We start from the raw sequence: 14,938 nt of genomic DNA on the forward strand, positions 1-14,938 counted from the left end.
GTTGGATACAACTTAACGACTAAACAACAACAACACAAGGATAGAAAAAGATGCCCAAGGCTAACAGTAAGTAATAAAGTTGCTGCTACTGCTGCTGCTAAATCGCTTCAGTCGTGTCCGACTCTGTGCGACCCCACAGACGGCAGCCCACCAGGCTCTGCCGTCCCTGGGATTCTCCAGGCAAGAACACCGGAGTGGGTTGCCATTTCCTTCTTCAATGCATGAAAGTGAAGTCACTGAGTCGTGTCCAACTCTCAGTGACCCCACGGACTGCAGCCTACTAGGCTCCTCTGTCCATGGGATTTTCCAGGCAAGAGTACTGGAGTGGGGTGCCCCTGCCTTCTCCTAATAAGAAAGTTGGGAGTATCTAAATTAATATCATACAAAATAGACACAAGAAGTACTTCCAGAGATTAAAAAGGAACATTTTATAATGATAAAAATAGATCATTGAGAAGACATGACCATCATGTTATGCATTCACTTAAAATCAGATCCAAACTACATTAAGCAAAACCAATTGTCTCGTTCCTGTTTCATTGATATCTGCTCTATTATTTCCTTCTTTATGCTTACTTTGATCTGATTTTGCTCACCTCTTTCTAGTGTCCTAAACTGAAAACAGATCATTGGTTTTATACCTCCCTTTCTAACATAAGCACTTAAAGCTATAAATTTTACTCTATACACTTTAGCTACATTCTATAATCCTTTGATATATGTTTCTATTACCAATCAATTCAAAATATTGAACTATTTAGAAGTTACTTAAAAGTGTAATGTAATGACAATGTAATTCCATTGTCATCAGACAACATATAAGGTTTTGATCATTTGAAAATGTACTGAGACTTTATTTATTGTCCAGAATATATCTTGGTTAACATGTGCTCACAAAAAAATATGTATTCTATAGTTAGGTGAAGTTCTATTAATGTTAATTATAGTCACAGGGCTTGACACTGTTACTAAGCTCTTCTATATGGTTATTATTTTCCCAACTTTAAAGACTATAAAAAATTAATTGCAAGGACTTTTAAAGGTTTATTATGAAGATATTCAAATATACACAAAATCAGTAAAAACAGTTTTATAAAATGAAATCCAAAACATCTACTATGCTGCTTCAAAATTAGTAACATTTGATTTGCAACAGTTATAAAAGCTTTCGAGAAGAAATATTAGAAAAAGAAAAGCAAGCATAAACACATTTCTTCCTCTTAAAAAAAAACAAAGTAAATACTTAAGGGGCTTCCCTGATGGCTCAGTGGTAAAGTGTCTGCCTGCCAGTGCAGGAGAAATAGGTTCGATCCACATGCCACAGAGCAGTTAGGCCCGTGTGCCACAACTACTGAGCCTGGCCACGAGTTAATAAATGTTGAGGTTTGATGATAAGTACGTAAAGGTTATACTAAATATTTTCTTTAATTTTGTATATATTGGAAATTTTTCATAATGAACGTTTAAAAAGCCACATGCTCCTTTATCACAATACCTGTCTAATCTATTTCAACTGTCACTGCCATCACTGATGCCAGTTCAAGATGATATGACTGTGAAGAATGCCACCATCCACTTACTGAGTTCTATGTGATCTTTCTTTAGATATCTGCAGTTTTCAAAATGCTTCTTTGGCACCACAAGATAATGATGAGGTGCTGCTGGCTTGATATCTTTGAAGCAAACTAGGTCTTCATTCTAAAGGAAAAAAAAAGTGTCATTTGTTAGTGAATTTTTAAAAAGAATTTCCTAATGCAGTTGAGGCATGTGTTAAACATCATAAATCTCAGTCTGATATGGAAATGGTACTTATGTTACAGCTAATCTCCATTGGGCAATTTTGTGATTATGCATTATATCCATAAAGACAAGCTTTAGCTTCTTTCATGAGACACTCATTTATCCCAGAGAAGAAAAAGACTTATATAAAGCCAATTTCAAGGAAACAATTATGAATGAAGCTATTAAATTCATTACTATAATCCCAAATTTTTTTTTAATCTCATTATATATTTCTCCATCTCTACCCTAAGGTTTGTCTCCTCCTAATATGTACTTTTAAAGGTTTGACTACAGAATCAAAGCAGGTTTGATAAATATTTTAAATTTAGTTTTTTTCTAAAGTCACATTTTCTTCAACTATAGCATCATCTAGCATCTACATGGGATTACATTTTAAAGCTTTTTCTACAAATTTTTTTTTTAATTTGCCACTTTACAGCATTAAAAAAAGACTCAAAATATTGAAAACAAACTCCAGTATATTGTGCTAAGATATGTATGGCATCAGTTTTCTGTTTTATACACTCTATACAGCAATGTAAGGAAAAACAAAATAGAAACAAAACAGTGAATCTTTCAACCTATTAACATTTGAGTTTCAAGCTTTTCCAAGAGAAAAATCTATATTCCCTAAATAAGCTTATTCAATTTCTCATACTTAAAAATTAAGTAAAAACTAAAATCAGTATCAATAATCATAGTTTCCCTCAGAAACAATGACAGAATGCACTGTTGCTCATTAGTTCTCCATTCCAAGAACTAAAATTCAACTGGGACAAGGGCCTCATATGCATACCAATAATCTTGATTTCAACAAGAATAATGATGAAAGGCAATTGTACATGTATCATGAACTCCCTTATCAGTATCCATCAGTTCAGTTCAGTCACTCAGTCGTGTCTGACTCTTTGTGACCCCATGGACTGCAGCACGCCAGGCCTCCCTGTCCATTACCAACTCCTGGAGTTTACCCAAACTCATGTCCATTGAGTTGGTGATGCCATCCAACCATCTCATCCTCTGTGGTCCCCTTCTCCTCGTGCTTTCAATCTTTCCCAGCATCAGGGTCTTTTCAAATGAGTCAGTTCCTCACATCAGATGGCCAAAGTATTGGAGTTTCAGCTTCAGCCTCAGACCTTCCAATGAATATTCAGGACTGACTTCCTTTAGGATGGACTGGTTGGATCTCCTTGCAGTCCAAGGGACTCTCAAGAGTTTTCTCCAACACCACAGTTCAAAAGCATCAATTCTTTGGCACTCAGCTTTCTTTATAGTCCAACTCTCACATCCATATGACTACTGGAAAAACCATAGCTTTGACTAGATGGACCTTTGTTGGCAAAGTAATGTCTCTGCTTTTTAATATGTTGTCTAGGTTGGTCATAGCTTTTCTTCCAAAGAGCAAGTGTCTTTTAATTTCATGGCTGCAGTCACCATCTGCAGTGATTTTGGAGCCCAAAAAAATAAGGTCTGTCACTGTTTCCCCATCTATTTGCCATAAAGTGGTCAGTATCCATACTGCTCATCTAAGCTTTAGGTGACTGACAAGCTGATCTCCAGTGACACCACATGATACTTTAATATCACAAATACACTGTGTATCTGTCATAGTCTATATGACATAGCTGTACTTTATAAAGAATAAACCATATACTTTGCTCCTTCTCCTTCTTCAGAGCTTTATTCAAATGCCACCTTCTTTTCTTAATTTTTTAAAATTTATTTGGCTGCATCAGATCTTAGCTGTAGCACACAGGATCTCTGTTGTGTTATATGGACGCTTTTGTTGAGGCACACAGGCATGGGCTCCAGCTCAGTAGTTGTGGTGCACGGGCCCAGCTGTTCCAGGGCACGTGAGATCTTAGTTCCCTGACCAGGGATCAAACCCGTGTCCCCTGCATTAGCAGGTGGATTCTTAACCACTGGACTACTAGGGAAGGCCTCAAATGCCACCTTCTTGGCGAAGCATTTCCTTACTAAAACTTTAAAACTGCATCCCTTTTCTCTTTTGTTGTTCCCCATCTAAGAAACTATGGGTTTTATTTATTATGTTGCTTATTGTCTATTTCCTGTGAGTGGAATGTAAGTGCCATGAGGACGGGGAGTTTTGCTCATTTTATTTGTTGCTGTATCCCAATGCCTCCAGCAGTGTCTGGCACACAGAAGGCACTCATGTAAATACTGAGTAATGGACAGGGGACTAAATTCCTCTCTACCAGGGACAAAGCTCTACCTCTTGGGGCCAATTTAAACATCTCTCCATTGACACCTACCCATCGGGATTTAAGCACACCAAAGACTTCCCTGTTTTATAAAACTTTCTCTTAACTCCACCACCTCCTGTAGTTACCACTATCTCTCCTTTCTCCCCAAGACTGCCAAACTTCCTTCAGAAGTCGTCTGTCTTTGCTGTCTTCAATGTTTTAGGTTGAATCTCGAGGTTTTTATCAACGATCTGCCCGCTGCCTCATCACTGCACAGCAGTTGTTCTCCTGAAGGTCAGCGGTCATCACCCCGGGGACAAAACTAGTTCTAATCTAAGTTGGTCTCTCTGCATGCATACTGGAGAGTTATCCAACCCAGATATGAGGATGAGGGAAGGTAGCTATTGCTGCCAGTTCCTATCTTCTCAACATATTCCTCTCTCTTCGCTTTCCTAGTTTCTCTGTCCCCTTTTCAGGTCTTCATCCTCTGCCTTTCTCTTACGATGTTAGTGTTCTTTAGAGTTCTGTGCAGGGATCTCTTCACTACCCTAAAAATATGTCCTAGGTGATCTTATTAATTTCCCTCTTTTCAATTTCCACCTATAAGCTGGCAGTTCCTATCATCTGGGCTAGCGATGCAGACCTCTCCATTGTCAGACTCCTAATTATTCCTAAATTGATCTGCTTTTCTTCATCCCCATTACTACATTTTAAATCAGGCTAGACTACCTCAACAGCTTCATAACCAGTCTCTATGCCTCCAGCCTGGCCCTCTCCAAATCACCCTTCCCCAGGGTACCAGATGATCTTTCAAAGATCAAACGTTTTCATGGACCTCAACCCTTTTCTTCCAACTCAGCATGAACAGTAGCAATAAACTGTGGCGCTTCCTTCCCCTCACTCTTCAAATAAAGCCCAAACTGCTTAACATGAAGTACAACAGCCTTAATAACTTGGCCCTCGCCTACCTCTCCACCCTCAGTTTTTACCACTCACCCCTTCAAACTCTATGCTCCAGTTAGATTGAATTTCTATTCGCCTGTGGCAGAGACCAAACCGCGGAAGGTTCTCTTTACCCAAGACATTGTTCTCTCCTCCTCCTCACCTGACCATGCTTATTTTTTCATGTCTCACTTCCTCTGGAAGGTCTTCCCTAACCCTTCAAATCTGGTCAGGTGCCCCTCCCACGGGCCTTGCAAAATACTGCAGGTGGTAAAACCATCTCACCATAGCACGGAGCACTATCAGCTGCCTCTTCTGTCGGTACTGACTCCACCCTTTATGTTATAAAATGTAGACAGGGACTGCTGGCCTTTATTTACCTTGCTCAGCACTGAATCTCCAACAGTGCTTAGAAGGAATTCAATTTACTTTTAACCAATGAATGATTATTACAAAACAAAAACAAAGCCCAGAATCTTTGGAGCTGATTCTTTCAAAAGACTGTTTCTTTAAAGGCGAGTCAAGCAGGTAGACGAAAGTACCTACCCGATACCTGTTTTAAAATATCTGAGCAAAGTCTAAATGCTTTGAAAATTTCCCCAACTGACAATAACACTTCTAAGGAACTGTGGAAATCAGAATGCATTAACTAATAGTGTGACCACGGACCACTTCTGCCAGCCTATTTTCAGCGGATCTAACAAATGGGCTTGTCACAGTCACCATTATCTATTTTCTACTAGTTTGTTTTCAGAATCAGTATTTGCAGAATGTAAAGGCAGTGTCTAGAAAAGTGGGGGGAGGTGGGGCAGGGGGAGGTTCCTTTAATAAAATCAGAGGTCACTATTGTCCACCGACCACCTTGGCAGCTGCGGAGAGAGGTTTTATCTCTACATTTTCTCCCCTTAGAACAGTAAACGAGGCTGGCGACACTCCCGGCGCCTAGAGAAACAAGCCTGTCTCTATCACTAGGACACCCAGCCTCCTCCAGCTCCATTTACGCAGGACCGTCCCCACTCGATCCACGCCGGCGAGGCCCCCCTAAGCTGAGGCGCCCTAAGCGGAGCCCCCCGAGGGCGTTCCGGATCCCACCCGCGCCGGGTCGCGCGTCGCAGCCCACCTCACAGTGCAGGAGTTCGGTGCCGGGATCCTGGTGCGCCGCGATCCGGCAGAACACGCACTTGCTACTGTAGTTCGCGAGCTCCGGGGACTCTGCGGTGACCGCGGGGGTCTCCCCTGGGGATCCCGCTGGTTGGGCAGCCGCCACTGGCTCAGAGCGGGCACACGACTTCCCTAAACCGCATTCCTCCTCCTCCATCATCGCACCCGCTCGTCTGCGCCGCTGAGAGGCTTCTCCGGGAGAACAGGGCCTCTTGGCAGAGTTCGCCTCCTGCAGAGTTCGCCTCCTGCACCTCCTAGATTTTACCTCGAGGCGTCGCCCCTTGTCTGGCGCTGGGCCGGGCAGGGACTGGGCACAGCGAGGATCCAGGGCCACCGGAGCCGCAAGGCGACTCGCCGCGAAGCCGCAGAAGCCAGAGGCTGGCCTTCACGCTGACTGCCACTCGGGGGCGCGCAAGGACGCGGCACGGAAGAGCCGCCGCCGCCGGCGGCAGCCGCCCATCCCCGTGCGTCTCGGTGGTAACGACGCAGGACTTCCGCCACAACGCCGGCTCGCGCCCCACGCCGCGATGACCTCACGTTCGCGCTCTACCCGGGGGCCGAATGGAACTTATTGAAGGTCTTCTCCCTGAGCCCAGTAACATAAAGTACCTCGAGTGTATAGCGATGTCTTAAAATTTAAAAAAAAAATTTTTTTTTTAATTCGTAGGTTTTACGAGAATGAACATTTCTAGAGCTTTGTTTTCTACACAGACTATATTCGATACTTTGGGTATCCATTTAATACCATGATAATTTTAGGTGATAAGGCTCAAAATATCAAAACAGAACTTCACACCTGTTTTTACCTTTTGTTGTTATTATTGACAGCACCAGCTAGATCAAAATAGTGGGCTTTATCTCATTCTTCATACACAGATAAATGCGGAATCCTGTAGTTTATAGTCTGACATATTCCGGAACTTCATAGAAATTGACGAGGAATTGACCTAGAAACTTCAAGAAATTGACAAGAAATTCAGGCAGGGCTTTCTTGGGAGTTGTGCTTCGGGAAAGAGCGAAAAATGAGTAACACATTCCCTTGCTGGCTCCCTGGGTTGGGAGGGGCGCATGAGTTGGTCCCTTAAATGGGATGAGGGCCGGGCCAGATCTGGGGGTCTATCGGCGGGCGGGGGTCGGGGGGGACGTGGCTTAGTAGGTCGGCCCAACCACCCCCACCCTCTTGAGGGTGCTGTGTGCAGGGATCATGAGTAATACTAACACCCTCTTTCTGCTCAGGACATCGCAGAAGTAGCAGTTGGGTTTTTGGTCTTTTTGTACCTTGTTGCTTATAACTTGTTCAGGCTGTACTTCAGTTCAGTTCAGTCCCTCAGTCCTGTCCAACTCTTTGTGACCCCATGGACTGCAGCATGCCAGGCTTCTGGGTCAATCACCAACTCCCTAGAGCTTGCTCAAAACTTGCAAGCAGTTATTTTTAGTCCTTTAGTTTCTTTATATTCTGTTGCTCAAGGAGACATTTGTCCACATGCAAACACTGTAGCAAAGGGTCCCAAGTCCTCAGTCTCTCTCATTCCCCCGCTGTGAGCTTTTGCACCCCTTATTTTTTAAGGGTTAAGGGGCTGAAGTTTTCCTCTTCTGAAGCATCTTCCTGCTGGACAAGGGGTCTCAGATCCTAGCTTACATTAGAGGTTTAGAAGTCCCTTGCTGACTGTTTCAAGGACATGTAGGGACCTGGGCCACCCTCTGCTGGAATGGATTGAAACCCTTGAGTCATAATGAGCCTAACTTGAAATTGCTGGAGCCTAGAAGATACAAAGTTAACCAAAAGATTAACCAGACAAGAGCCGAAAAGAGCAATAGTAGCCACTAACGGGCCTAGAAATGGAAGAAACCAAGTTAACTTTGGGAGTAGGGCTCCTGTCAGTGTTGACCAGACAGTGAGATTGTGTTGCTCTTGCCACAATTGTGACGCCGTTCTGCATGGGTGAGTATTTCTTTAATATTAACATCCACCTGTCCTGTTGCACTGATCCAGGCACAGCAGGAAGTATTAGTTACCAAACAAACTCTGCCTTGTTCTGCCAGAAAGTAACAAAGAGCCAGGCGATTATGAAGAACTATATTAGCCAAAGAGACAAGAGAGGTCTTAGGTCCCATTAAGGCTTGTTCTATCAGTTCCATCACACAACCACACTGTCCGGGTGAAATTTCTCAGTGTTACTTCATGATAAGTTAAGCCTCCGTGTAGAGCTGTCTGTCCTATGACTAGCCCTGCCCTGTGCTAAGATCATTCCTTTTGCTCTCCAGATTCGGGAGTGAGCCAGCCTGGTCCTATTATAGATAATATCCCTCTTATCCCTATAGACCATACAGGACACTCTCACACGAAGTGGACATCATCAGTGCATTTACAGACCATAGTATGAAGGCCTTGGGAAAAGGGCATGGCCTGGCATAACTCCATAACACGATGTTTTGGGTGTCTTCAGAGGAAAACAAACCCTTCAAGGGGGCAAACCCTTCTGAGTGTCTTACAATTGTTCAGACCTGATAGTCCCTGAAGGACATAGCTGTTGCTAGTACATATGCAACTAGGAGACCACAAATCTTTATGTTGGTAATTTAGATTATATCACGTTATAAAGGTCTTCGTGAAATGCTTCAGTGTGATCTGGTTGGTTTTGTCAGAGTTGACAACTGTAGTCCAGCTCATTATTTGCTCGATGTCCCACAGGCAGGTTGAATTGGATTGACAGGTGGATGAGATATTTCTTTCAACCGTTCACACTCCCCTTCCATGTTGTTTAGGAAGACGGAGCCATAGTTTGAAACAGGACACGGGAGGTTGTAAGTACAGTTTCTCCCTACATAAGAGGCAGAATATCTGGTGTAATTCTGTCTCCAGTTGCCGGGGGTTGGGGGGTAGGCATATGAAACAAGTACTATTTGTGCAGTTTAACATAGCGTGCCCCGTGCTTTGGGTCGTTGTATAGGGGATTCAGGTTAAAGCATTGTAATAGCCCCCTGGAAAGTGCAAGCGTGACTAGCAGAGAGGGAAGGGGTGGCAACTGTCCCCAATTTATTTTGTTAATCAATATTGGAACCGGAAGGATCAGGGGAAATGCAAGGGGAGGGCCAGTATCCAGCTGGGGTGGTGAGTGTTGATGGTATATCCAGCATTATTTTAAATGTTCTCTTTTGGACATGATTTTGGAAATGTTGATGAGTGAGTGTTCTCACTATTTTTTCCTGATTACATGGACTAGTAGGGCACACAGGGTCAATAACAGAGCATCTTGGGGGTGGAGAATTTTCCCTTAAACCAGCATGGACAAGGGAGTTAATTCTCTGGCGAGGGTGGCCGTGCAAACCAGTAGGATGCAAGCAGCAGCACAGTAGCACAATTGCAAATGGGAGTCCAGCTCACACACCGATTTACTTACCTGTGGATCATGCCTGTGCTTGCAACAGGCATCACAGGCTTTCCCCTGGCTCACAGATGTGTTGCTCTTCTCTCATGACTTGAGGGGTTTTCTCCACATCTAGTACTAAGACAAGGCCTCCCACTGGTCATTTCTGAGCTAAGCCTCAGACCACTCCTGGGGACTACATGGACCCCGAGGACTGCAGGACGAAGCAAGTGTCATGAGCCTCTTGGCAGAGCTTTGCTAAGGTTTTCTCTAAAGGATGGTTCATTTTCTCCACCTTCCCTGAAGACTGGAGGTCTTCAAGTATGGAGGCCAAGAAGTATGTAGCTTGTAATCAGTCCCTAGACCCCATGTGAGCCCCTGTGTGATTTTGGCTATAAAAGGGGGCCTGCTATTGCCCTGGAGGGGAAGTTCAAACCAAGGAATTATTTCTTTTAAAAAGGACTTAGACTTCAGTAGCCTTTTCAGGTAGAGTACGGAAGGCTTCAACCCATCCTGTGAAAATAACAATACACAAGAAGATATAGCCTCACCACGGGGGCATTTGGGTGAAATCTTACTGCCAGCCAGTCTTCCCTGTGTGTGTCCCTTGATGTTGAACCAGCCTGAGTAGCAAAGCGTGGATTGGATGGGTTTGTGAGTTATTACAGGCACACAAATCGTAGGCAAGGGTTACTTGTTTTACTGTTCTTTGGAGCCCCTTTCCTGGAAGAGCCTTTTGCGTCAAGCCCCATAGTGCATCCCTGTCACAGTGGCTGGCATCAGGCAAGCTCTTAGCGAGTTTCCATTGTTGAACCTTAGGGATTAGAGCCTTGTGAGGCTTCAGGCCAGCCTGTGCTTCCTTTCTCATAGCCCCATTTCTCAGCATTTTCTTCTTCCTGTGGGGAATACTGAGAAAATCTAGGAAGTTCAAGAGGGCCAGTCACTAGGACCATAATTTGATCAGGTTCTTGTGGTCAAGCTGCCTGTTTTGCAGTTTGATCAGCTTTTGCTGTTCCCGTGGCTCTCAAAAGATCCATCCTTCAGTGGATTACTGCTACCTGGCTTGGGAACTACACTGTTTCTAGAAAGCCAGAATTAAATCTTTATGATTTTAAAGAGAATTTCTAGCAGTTAACATTCCTCTTTGCTAAGTATTGGGGCAACCATACAGTTAACAGAATAAGTCTCAATTTTTTAATAGAGCCTGGTCACAGGTCATGGAGCATTTGATCTTTATTTAAGCGTAGATTGCAGCAATGAGCTTCAAAAAAAAAAAAAAAAGCTTAGAACGTCTTTTTAATAACTCAAAACTACAGGAAGGGGCTATCTGGGAGGTGAGTTTTAGGCAGTAAATACAAATTACTTATGTAAGTGTAATTGATCATATAGGTTCTTTTAAATTGGCTATGCTGGACTTTTCATAAGGAGGTCTCAGACTAAACTTTTAAAAGACCTCCCAGGACCCAGGAAAGCCATGCCAAGGGTTTATCACAGATTTTGCCTAACAGATTTGAAGAAATTCCTCCCTTTCTGTGGTTTTTCCCCCAAATGACCTTGAAATTCTTGCATTTGTTTGGAGGTGGGCTTCCTTATTTACCGGATAAAGTTCCTGGGAAACTCAGAGTTTCCAGTTTCTGGAAGGATCAGGTAGAGAGAAAATATAAATGCTTCAATTCTACTTAGCATTGTAATTTACCAAACTGCTGTAAATCATAATTAGCTTTAAGGGAAGGGTTTTCTTGTATATGGTGAACACAGAATAATAAGCTAATAATATCTCAGACAAAACAAAAGAATTATAACCACACCCATCAGTTTACTCAGTCCTATGTAATTAACAGCTTTCTAGAGCCATCAAGTTTACTCAGTTCAGTAGAATGATACGAAAGTTATCAGAAACCTGTATTGGTCAGAAAGCCCTTTCTATGAATCTTCCTGAAATGAAACATTTTTGGTTTTTTTACATTTACATTATTGAAGTACAGTTGATGTACAATGTTGTGTTAATTTCTGTTGTACTGCACAGTGATTCAGTCATTTATATATACACATATATATACACATATATACACACATACACACATTCCTTTCCATATTCTTTCCCATTATGCTTTTTCACAGAATATTGTATAGAGCTTCCTGTGCTCTACAGTGGAGCCTAGTTGTTTATCCATTCAATATGTAATAGTCTGCCCCTGCTAATCCTGAACTGCCGATCCGGAGCGCCCTGGCTTGGCAGCCACTGGTGTGTTCTCTGCATCTGTCAGTCTGTTTCTGCTTTGTGGGTAACTTCTTTGTGATATATGGTGTTTGTCTTTCTCTTTCTGAACTACTTCACCGAGTATGATGATCTTAGTTGCATCCACATTGCTGCAAATGGCATTGTTTCACTCTTTTCACGGCTGAGTAGTATTCCACTGTATGTATGTACCATGTCTTCTTTATCCATTCATTTATAGATGAACGTTTAGGTTATTTCCATGCCTTGGCTGTTGTGAATAGAGCTGGTGTGAACATAGGCGGAGTGGCAGCTGTCCTGGTTATATCCCTAGTGATACCTACAATCGCTTCGCTCACTTACCTGGTATTTTCAAAAAGTTGCTTTCTGTTTCCAAACCTTGGACTTGATATAGTTCCCTGCCATAGAAGTGGGAGGAGCAGAACAAAGTCTTTGAAAATTTTCTAGAGTATGTGTCCTGGTGTGGGAGCAGGCACAAATATAGGCACTGTGTGTGTCCCGGCAGAGCGGATACCAGCTGGTGTTCTGGATAGCTGCCCTGGGAAACAGCAATTTGAGTTGTGTGACAGTAAGCAAACTTTACATTTTATTTGCAAAATGGAGTGCTCTTTTCTAATTTCGAAAGGACACCATTTGGGGCAGTAGCAGCTCTGCTTCAGAGCAGGCTCTGGAATTGGACAGCTGTGCAACTTGTCATCTGTGAAGACATGGGCTAAGTTTTTCTCTCTCTCTCTCTGTATACTTTGCTGTATACCTGAAACTAATGCATTGTAAAATTAACTAGAATTTAATTTAAAAAATAACTGATGGCAATGACGACCCTGTATACAAGACAGGGAAAGAGACACAGATGTGTATAACGGACTTTTGGACTCAGAGGGAGAGGGAGAGGGTGGGATGATTTGGGAGAATGGCATTCTAACATGTATACTATCATGTAAGAATCGAATCGCCAGTCTATGTCTGACGCAGGATGCAGCATGCTTGGGGCTGGTGCATGGGGATGACCCAGAGAGATGTTATGGGGAGGGAGGTGGGAGGGGGGTTCATGTTTGGGAACGCATGTAAGAATTAAAGATATTAAAATTTAAAAAATAAAAAAAATAAAAAATTTTTTAAAAAAATAAAATAAAATAACTGATATCAAAAATAATATACAATATGGAGTAAGTCACATTACTGTTATCAGTAGCAAGCATTTATTAAGAGCCAACTTTGAACATCATTGGAGAAGGAAATGGCAACCCACTCCAGTACCCTTGCCTGGAAAATCCATGGACGGAGGAGTGTGGTAGACTACAGTCCATGGGGTCACAAAGAGTCGGACATGACTGAGCGACTCCACTTTCACTTTCACCATCATATCACAATAGAACAAGCCGTCATTTGTCCATGCCTTCCCTGTCACTTGCTGATCCCTTTCTCTGCTCTCCTTTGCAGCCAAACGCCCCCTCAAGAGTTGACCTTGCCCTTCCCAATCCTTCCCCGCCCCTCCTCTCACACTGTCTCCCCTCAGGCTTTCACGGCCATCATCCCATCCAAACTATTCTGCCGAGAGGACCAATGACCTCCATGTCACCAAACCTAATGGGTCAGTGGTCATCTTTTCAGCCAAAGTTGATTATCATCTTCCTCTTAATGAACTTCTTCTCTTGTTTCCAGGACACGGCACTTCCTCAGCTTTCCTCCTTCTGGGTTGGTTGTTTCTTCTCAAGTCTCCTTGGCGTCTTCCTCTTCTTCCCACACCTCTCTCATCACCAATGGGCTTTGGTCCTAGGTTCTTTTCTCTCTCTACCTCCCTCCTTCTCTCTCTCATTCCCTCCCTCTCACATATAAAAAGCTGTACATATTTAACATGTAAGTCTTCCCTTAACTGTACTCACTCCCTTGGTGATCTCCTGCAGCCTAATGCCATCACATTAGTCAGTGACAGAGCTGAGACCCAAATCCAAGCAGTCTGCCTGAAAGAATATATACCAAATATATTTGCACTGTGATCTCTGGATGGATAAATTATGACTCGATGGTTTAGCTATATATTTTACATCTTCAACAATGAAAATATAGTATTTTTGTCATAAGGAAAACATTTTGACAGACTTAAAATTCAGGATTCCTGATAAACTTCATTTCATCATTCTCTGTTTCATAAATAATCTCATTCCATACACTTTTTAAGTTGTTCAGCCATGGTGTCAAAAATCACAAGGCATTTTTCAGGCAGATTTTTTGGTGTTTCCGGCAGAGACAGACAATGGAGCTACTACAGCCATATCTCTGATACAGCGCAATGCTGAGTCCATTCTACAGTGAGGATACAGAAAGTGTGTTGGTGAGTTTGTCTTCATCTCATAAAATATCATCTCAACAGTAGACACCCCTTTTCCACATCCTAAATAGAAATTTCCTGAATATAAATACAAAAACCTTCTATGGCTTATATTGAGTAAATAGGAACAACTTTTTACTACTTCACCAGTCTCAAAAATTTTAGATAATTCTGGAGATAAAATATAAGCATGGGCACACTTCCCCCTCCCTAAGAAAGCCAGTGTAAAAGTAAGTGTATGTGTAGGTGCAAAGTCATGTCTGACTCTTTGCTACCCCATGGACTGTAGCCCGTCAGGCTTCTCTGTCCATGGGATTTTCCAGGCAAGAATACTGGAGTGAGTTGCCATTTCCTTCTCCATGGGATCTTCCTGACCCAGGGATTGAACCCGTATCTCCTGCATTGGCAGGCGGATTCTTTACCACTGAGCCTCCTGGTATGCCCATAAAAGGAAATACTTAAGACTAAAGTGGCCACTACTTGGTACTAAGTATTGCATGATGCTGGCCTCCAACTGTTGGAGTGAGTGAAATGTCTAATAGGCAAAAGAGGGGAGGAAGAAGTGCTTGTGTGTGGGAAAGGAGAGAACTTTCCGGTTTCTGATTATTAAACTGCCTTATTTAGACCTCTCTTTGAGCAAATATTGGCACATGGCCCAGGATCCTAACTTGTGACTGTTTGAGCTCTGCTGAAGGACTTTAAGGGAAGTCCTGATCTGTTGTTCTGAAGTGGAAACTTGGTAAATTGATTGTAATGGATAGGATGATAAAAGAAAAAAAAATCCCATCTCCTTATAGCAACTTTCCCATTCCTTCACTGATATTTTGTTTACTTGTCTACAGAATATAATGCAGACACTTCTGCTTTTTGCCATAATCCTTTCCTGAAAGCCATGTCTTCAAAGCACTGAAAG

At 42.7% G+C, this 14,938-nt stretch overlaps 1 protein-coding gene across 1 annotated transcript in view; it reads right to left on the reverse strand.

The window, feature by feature from the left end:
- Window positions 1-6,568, reverse strand: part of LOC138445231 (tRNA (guanine(10)-N2)-methyltransferase homolog) — an 84,675-nt gene extending 78,107 nt beyond the window's left edge. The window contains exons 1-2 of the mRNA XM_069599025.1: window positions 6,049-6,568; window positions 1,581-1,698 (exon numbers count right to left, since the gene is read on the reverse strand). Of these exons, the coding sequence (XP_069455126.1) occupies window positions 1,581-1,698; window positions 6,049-6,249 (319 nt within the window). The 5' untranslated portion in view covers window positions 6,250-6,568. The remainder of the gene's footprint in view (window positions 1-1,580; window positions 1,699-6,048) is intronic.
- Window positions 6,569-14,938: the final 8,370 nt, after the last annotated feature.

Source organism: Ovis canadensis, chromosome 8 (assembly GCF_042477335.2).
Source record: "Ovis canadensis isolate MfBH-ARS-UI-01 breed Bighorn chromosome 8, ARS-UI_OviCan_v2, whole genome shotgun sequence".
NCBI lineage: Eukaryota > Metazoa > Chordata > Mammalia > Artiodactyla > Bovidae > Ovis > Ovis canadensis.